The sequence below is a fragment of the Drosophila montana genome, unplaced genomic scaffold (genome assembly GCF_035044405.1).
Source record: "Drosophila montana isolate Dmon_TW-CO22-7 unplaced genomic scaffold, ASM3504440v1 contig_2081_1, whole genome shotgun sequence".
Lineage (NCBI taxonomy): Eukaryota > Metazoa > Arthropoda > Insecta > Diptera > Drosophilidae > Drosophila > Drosophila montana.
The window spans coordinates 1,034,112-1,041,598 of NW_026996991.1; the positions used below are offsets into that span (position 1 = coordinate 1,034,112).

The 7,487-nt window shown below is 43.4% G+C and overlaps 1 protein-coding gene across 1 annotated transcript; it reads left to right on the plus strand.

The window, feature by feature from the left end:
• The first annotated feature begins 3,697 nt into the window (after positions 1 to 3,697).
• inaC (inactivation no afterpotential C) lies at positions 3,698 to 7,159 on the plus strand. The gene is made up of 11 exons (XM_064679936.1): positions 3,698 to 4,044; positions 4,641 to 4,672; positions 4,741 to 4,935; positions 4,998 to 5,126; positions 5,196 to 5,352; positions 5,414 to 5,642; positions 5,738 to 6,135; positions 6,196 to 6,397; positions 6,454 to 6,642; positions 6,701 to 6,841; positions 6,895 to 7,159. Exons 1-11 carry the CDS (start codon positions 3,788 to 3,790, stop codon positions 7,045 to 7,047), a joined length of 2,082 nt encoding a protein of 693 aa, XP_064536006.1. The 5' UTR covers positions 3,698 to 3,787; the 3' UTR covers positions 7,048 to 7,159.
• Positions 7,160 to 7,487: the final 328 nt, after the last annotated feature.

The window sequence follows — 7,487 nt, forward strand, 5'->3', positions numbered from 1 at the left end:
GCAAACGACTGCGGGCAGGATACGCGCTTCCAGCAGGCCAAGCAGCAAAAGCAAAGGCAAAAGCAGCGACATATGCGCAGAAGCTTAAAATACAGTTAGCCGGCAAAAGTTTGTATAACAGTTGCGCTCAGCATGCGAGAGCTTCTTGTAAACAAAACGTCATCAAAATCCGTGTGTGTGAGCGTGTTTGTGTAAACAAATCACAAGCTGGGGGCACATTTACAGTTGCCGCAGTTCTCAACATTTGCGACACTTTCGGACCTGGCCAATTGTCTGTTTTTTTTGCGGTCATTTCTGCTCGGCCAATTGCAACAATTCAATTTTATGGGCGCTTGTTAATTATTGTTTGGCATAGCTTGTTGTACTAATTGTTGCGGCTTTTTATTAGCGTTTTGTGGCATGCCACACTGATTTGTGCGGCTAATAATAATGCTCAAGGCAAGTTAGAGCTTAAATTAAGCCGCTGGCTAATTATAGGGCTGCGAGCTTAGGCTTCGAATTAGCTTAGTAATACCTATAATTATTACTCCGAATATATAATTAGTACTTTTAATTTAATTTATTTAAAAGTAAAACATTATATTGCTGGCCAAGACAACATGATCAGTTGCCTAATCTACTCTAATATTAATATTTTGACTTATTATATAACCTTGCTTAATTATTATTTGTTTGAAGTTTGGCTTATCAACATGCTGCTAGGCAGATTTAGCTGATTCAACATGATCTGTATATTGCAGCAACAGAGGCTAGCAACAAACATACACATAGCGCTCTCTTTCTTACTTACAGTAGCTTAACATGTAATCTAGCGGAATATACACACACGCACACATAAGCGGTCCTACACACACACACTCATACACTTGCTGCAGATCAATAGATATTAAGAGCGCAGGTCAACCAAGCGCCAACAACAACAACAACAGCAACGGCAACAACAAATTGCCAAATGACCAAACAAAACGGAAAGCCAAAGCCAAAATCAAAATCATGTTAGCAAAGTCACTGGAAGCGCAGCAAAGCCACCAAACTGTTATACAACTGTAGAGACTGTTATATGCTGAGCGCAAGCTTTTAGAAAGTGAGAGCGAGTGCGACTCTCGCATGGCCTGCTTTGCCAAATGCAAAAAAAACACAAACAAAAAACAGACCAATGCGAATACAACAAGAAGGCAACGCCATGGAAATGATGACGTAAATTGAAAGCGAGCTACAACAACAATAACTGAAACAACAATAAAATCTATTTGCATTGTTCTTGCGTCTGTCCGTCCATTTGGTTTCAACATTTCTCTGTCTGCCACGCAATGAGTTCAGGTGTTTCAGCTGCTTGGGGGCCGGTAGGGCCTGTCGCTTGTTTGTCGAGCATTTGTCGATGCGAGCAAGTGCACTTCACAGAGACACAAATGCAAAGATACACAGACATACAGATACGCGTATACACGGATACACGCATGAGCATAAAACTAGTTGGCAGCTCGGCTCTAATGACATTTGCCATTGTTTTTATTGTTGTTTTGCGGCTTTTTAACGACTCGCTGACAACGCTTCCTTTTCCGCTTAAATGCGTGGCAGCAACTCTTTATCATTTAGAGATGGGCGCGTGTCGTGACACGAACAATTCATCTTACTCGAAAATAAACTCTCTTGAGTAAATAAAATTTAACAGGAACATTTTATACAAATTAAAACATATTCATATTTAACAAGACTTGGCTTGTAGCCCTTGGCATCTACTTAAACTTCATAAAGTGTAATATCAAAGACTTACGAAAATGTTTATGATGACGCAAGGACATGCTAAAGTTGATTTCACTTTGGATTTCCACAAAATAAAAGGTAAAATTATTTTATTCAAAAAACGATAAGTCTAATAAATTTATAATTGGTTTAATATTAGTACTGAAAGTAAACTTTGTTTTTAAAATTTGATTATTCAGACCTAAGTTATTTGAAATTTGTAGGATAATTTGTTACGGTATTAAAATAATAGCGAATATTAAATTGTAAGATTAGTGCTGAAATACAGCTGAAAAGCCCATTACTTACGATATCGAATACATCTCTGCTCGATATTTCTAAGCAAGTGTCCGTCTCTAGTACTTAACGGTTTTTGCTTTGGTCCAAGTCATGATTTGTGCTGGTCGCAAGTTTTTGGTACACTTTGCAGCAGCCCGCAACCTGCAGTTGGTTTATTTGTTTCGCCTGTTTGTTTGCTGTGTGTGTCCTTCGCAGCATATCCACTCACTCACTCACACACACACACACACACACTCACAGAGACTTATACAGTTGCTCGTGTCTCATATTTCGCTGTGTGCGTCCTTAAAAACTTTTGCACTTTGTGCTCAATTTGGCTTTTTGTTGCGTTTCTATTTCTATTTTTAGGCCGCACAGCTCGTTGCACACACACACACACACACACACACACACACACACACACACACACACACACACACACACACACACACACACACACACACACACACACACACGCGTTACGCTAAGGTTAATGGTTTTTCTTGGTAAGGGAGAAACTGTGATATCAATCATAAGCCATTTGCTCGCTTCTCTAAACGCATAAATTAATCAAGAATGGCACAAAAATAATCGAGACGCAGAGAGGGTGAGAGCACATGACAACCCTCTTTGGGGACAAACCCCAACGACCCCCCCTGACGATATCTCTGGCATTGTCCGAGTTTGTTGACGTCCCCGTTCACAGACTGCCATTGACGTCACAGACTGCACATGCACCTCGCACATCGCACATACGCCGTGTGCGCCAGCTGTTGTATGTCACCAACGATGGCCTCCTCCGTTTGTCGCATTGCCATGATAGCACAGACACAGCCACAGCCAGCATGGCCAAGCACCAACTGGCATATTCCCCTGACCTTTCCCAAATTGTTTACACTTATCATGGCAATGTTTGCATACAACTTTTGACACCTCCCCAATTTAGATATCGGAAAACATAAAAAGCTCTTCACAGTGAAAGGTCCTTAAAAAATTTAAATTTTACGTTTAGCTTTATTGCTATAAACTAATAAAAATTCAATTTGCATATAATTAAAATAAATTCACAAAACATTTCAATTTAGTTAAATAAACAAATTTGAGAAGATTAAAATTAGGAATTTTAAAAATAACAGAAAATAATCAATTTTAGATGCAGACCTATTTAAATGCAGACATATATTAAATATTAAATCAAATATCCTCCCATAACTTGGTGAAAACTCAACCGATTTTCACGAGGTTTGGCTTTTTGTTCATAACCGATCGATTTGGCATATAAATCTGGCAATATTAATTCTGGTCAAAATTCATGTGAAAATGGTAGCTTCATTTATCCTATATAGACATAGGTCAAAATTTCCCACTCCCATAACTCGGTCATCATCCGACTTTCTCGAAGCGTTTGTTCATGGTTTGGCCTCTTGAAAATTATATTATATATTTTATAACATATTTTATTTATATAATATATTTTATATTTTGTATTTTAAATTTTATATTCGAATATTCGTATTCAGTTTAAGCGTGGGCCTAAAAAGAACACCCAATAAAAAGGGATTATATATGTGCTGTTTTTAGCTGGGGAAGCTCTGGAACTGCTGCATTGCCTGCAACTAAGTCACTTTATTGGCTTCTTGTGGCCAACGGCGTTTGACGAGCATTTTATGTGGATCAGTTGCTTTTGGCGCTTGAAGCGGCGCAGTTCTTTGGCCTTGTGCAACCGGAATAAGCTGCTTAGATCCTGCTGTTAATCCTTTGAACCATGGCTGCTGCAGCTGTTGCCACGCCCGGCGCCACTGTGCTGCCTCCAAGCGCTGCCGCGGCGGGTCCAGCCGCTGGCAAAGCGCCGCTAAATCTGTTGGAAATCGCCGGCGAGGCGAACATTGTGAACTACATGAAGAATCGCTTGCGCAGGGGCGCCATGAAGCGCAAGGGCCTGGAAATTGTGAATGGACACAACTTTGCGGTGCGCTTCTTTAAGCAGCCCACCTACTGCGGCCACTGCAAGGACTTTATTTGGTGAGTTAGCCGCAGGCCAAGGAACCGCAGTCACAGCCAGGGTTAGCAGAGTGGAAACCACGGCGACAGCCACGTCCCATTTATTCGCGACGCGACCATTGGATTGTGCGAGTTTTTGTGTCGGTTTATACCCTGTAATTCGCTGATAGGGGGTGTAATGAAATTGTGCAAATGCGTAACGCGGACAGCAGAAGGTATCTAGCCAGGTCTATCTGTCGGTCTGTAGACATTTGATTTGGGTTAAAAGGTCTCGTTTGAGTTTGTTTTAAATTAACGAAAATTGCTCCCAATTTCCTAAAATCGACAAATATCGATTTTCCTAGCTCGTAGTTTCAATTGGGAAGCTTGACTTTGTGCATGCACGAGTATTTATATTACTGTATGCATAAAACGAAGCTCGACTACTGCTTACTTGAATTCGCAGCTACAGGGTGTCTTCTAGTCAGTCACAATCGACTTGAGCAGTCAAACCTGATACTGTTGCAGGCGCTGCGTCGCCTAATTTAATTAGCGCTCTGTAACTTGATACTTTTTGTTGCTCTCTCTCTCTCTCTCTTTACATTGTTGCATGCACCGCAAACGTGGCCGGATTTCAGGGGTTTTGGCAAGCAAGGTTTTCAGTGCGAGGGTAGGTCGTAAAATTAGTTCTTGTTTGGCTTCCATTCCGAGCTAATTTGTGTTGCAACTGCCACACAGAATGTCGCTTCAATATACATCAGAAATGCTGCAAATTTGTGCTGTTCAAGTGTCCGGGCAAGGACACAGACTTTGATGCCGACTGCGCGAAGGTGAAGCATGGCTGGAACTCAACCACTTATACCACGCCCACTTTCTGCGATGAGTGCGGCATGCTACTGCATGGCGTTGCCCATCAGGGCGTCAAGTGCGAGAGTAAGTTTGAGCTGTGCAAAGACTCAGAGTCCCATCTAATGCCTTGTACCGCACACACACAGACTGCAATCTGAATGTGCACCATCAATGCCAGGAGAAGGTGCCGCCCATGTGCGGAGCGGACATCATGGAGGTGCGTGGAAAGCTGCTGCTCTATGTGGAGCTCAAGGGAAATAATCTCAAAGTGGACAGTGAGTAGAAGCTGGGTAGATCGACTCAACCATTAACCCTTTACTCAATCCCACTTCCTCCTTCTTTAGTCAAGGAGGCAGCTAATCTCATACCCATGGATACGAATGGCTTTAGTGATCCCTACATAGCTGTGCAGATGCATCCGGATCGCTCCGGGCGCACCAAGAAGAAGACCAAAACCATACAGAAGAATCTCAATCCGGTCTTTAATGAGACATTCACCTTGTAAGGAAATGCTCAAGCACTCGAATCACAAAATTTCAACAGATTCCTTTTGCATTCACAGTGAACTGCAGCAGCAGGATAGGGACAAGCGTTTGCTGATTGAGGTCTGGGATTGGGATCGTACCTCGCGCAACGATTTCATGGGCTCCTTTTCGTTTAGTCTCGATGAGCTGCAAAAGGAGCCCATCGATGGCTGGTATAAATTCCTCTCACAGGTTGAGGGCGAGCACTACAACATACCTTGCGTTGATGTCGTAAATGATATGGCGCGTCTGCGGGATGAAGTGCAGGTGAGTAAAGCATGTGAGTGCTATTTCTTCCATTCTTCCATTTCTTCCGTTTCTTCCATTTCATCCGTTTCCCTCTCAACCTCTTTCAACTGCAGCATGAGCGCAAGCCAAATGATAAGCGCCGCATGGACAACAAGGACATGCCGCATAATATGAGCAAGCGGGACATGATACGTGCTGCCGACTTTATTTTTGTCAAGGTCATTGGCAAGGGCTCCTTTGGCAAGGTGCTGCTCGCAGAGCGTCGCGGCACGAACGAGCTATATGCGGTTAAGGTTCTACGCAAAGATGTCATCATACAAACGGATGATATGGAGTTGCCAATGAATGAGAAGCGTATCCTGGCCCTATCGGGCAGACCTCCTTTCCTGGTGGCCATGCACTCCTGTTTCCAGACCATGGATCGTTTGTTCTTTGTCATGGAATATTGCAAGGGCGGGGATCTCATGTATCACATGCAGCAGTACGGACGCTTCAAGGAGTCGGTGGCCACGTGAGTGGGCTGAGGCGCGAATCCTCCATCCAAACTCTATTTGTATTTTTCTCTACTCAGCTTTTATGCTGTGGAAATTGCTATTGCTTTGTTCTTTCTGCATGAACACGATATTATTTATCGCGATCTGAAGCTGGATAATGTGCTTCTCGATGCCGAGGGTCATGTAAGGCTAGTTGACTTTGGTCTTAGCAAGGAAGGCGTCAGCGATCGGAACACCACACGCACCTTCTGCGGCACGCCCAACTACATGGCACCAGAGGTGGGTTAGTTCTCCTCTGGATTTACAGACACTTAAGGTTATTTCACCCATTTTAGATTCTCACCTATGATCCCTATTCCTCGACAGCTGATTGGTGGTCCTATGGCGTGCTGCTCTACGAACTGATGGCTGGTCAGGCGCCCTTCGAGGGCGACGATGAGACCACCATTTTTCGCAACATCAAGGAGAAAAAAGCTATTTTTCCCAAGCACTTCTCACAGGAGGCCATGGATATTATTACTAGCGTACGCACAAGAGTTGCCAGACGTTAGGCATAACATCTAAGTGTTCTTTCCTCTGCAGTTTCTCGCGAAGAAGCCTAACAATCGCCTGGGTGCGGGTCGCTATGCCAAACAGGAGGTAACAACACATCCTTTCTTTCGCCTCATCGACTGGGACAAGGCCGAAGCGTCCGAACTGGAGCCGCCCATAGTGCCCAGAATTGTATGTAGATGGGAGTTTTAACTCAGCTGTAAGTCAACTGATTGCTCTTTCAGAAACATCGTAAGGACATTAGCAATTTTGATGAAGCCTTTACCAAGGAGAAAACGGATCTTACTCCTACCGATAAGCTTTTCATGATGAATTTGGATCAAAATGATTTTATCGGTTTCTCGTTTATGAATCCCGAGTTCATAACCCTTATTTAAGCTAAAAAAGCTATTGTGAATTGTAAAAAGCTTTGGCCTTATATATTCCCAATAAAGCTACAGGCATAGCTGTATAGGCTTAAGGGTTGCAAGCTTTCAGCTAAAAAATCAACCCTGAGTTCAAAGACTTTTTACGCTCCCGCAAAACTCTGTATAACACTAAGGCTGTGCTTAAAGCACGGCGATGAGTTAGGGCTGCTCGCAAAAGCTGTCTAACATAACAGTAACACTTAAGAGCGAGCTTTGCTCTCTTTGCGTTTGGCTTTATTTAGTTGTTAAGGACCCAGATAGTAAATGACAACAAACCCGCACTCCCGGACGAGCAGCCTCTGGATAGAGTCGCCCAGTCGAGCTGCTCACCCCGATTGGGTCAGGTGAAAGCTAACGTGTGGGTTCGCCTCCCCTGAACTTTAACCTTCAGAAGGGGAAGGTAACGGCAT

Coding starts and splice junctions, on each gene's coding strand:
- inaC (XM_064679936.1), top strand. CDS start 3,788: ATGGCTGCTGCAGCTGTTGCCACGCCCGGCGCCACTGTGCTGCCTCCA. Junction 6,398..6,453: donor CCAACTACATGGCACCAGAG/GTGGGTTAGTTC, acceptor CACCCATTTTAG/ATTCTCACCTATGATCCCTA. Junction 6,643..6,700: donor CCATGGATATTATTACTAGC/GTACGCACAAGA, acceptor TTTCCTCTGCAG/TTTCTCGCGAAGAAGCCTAA.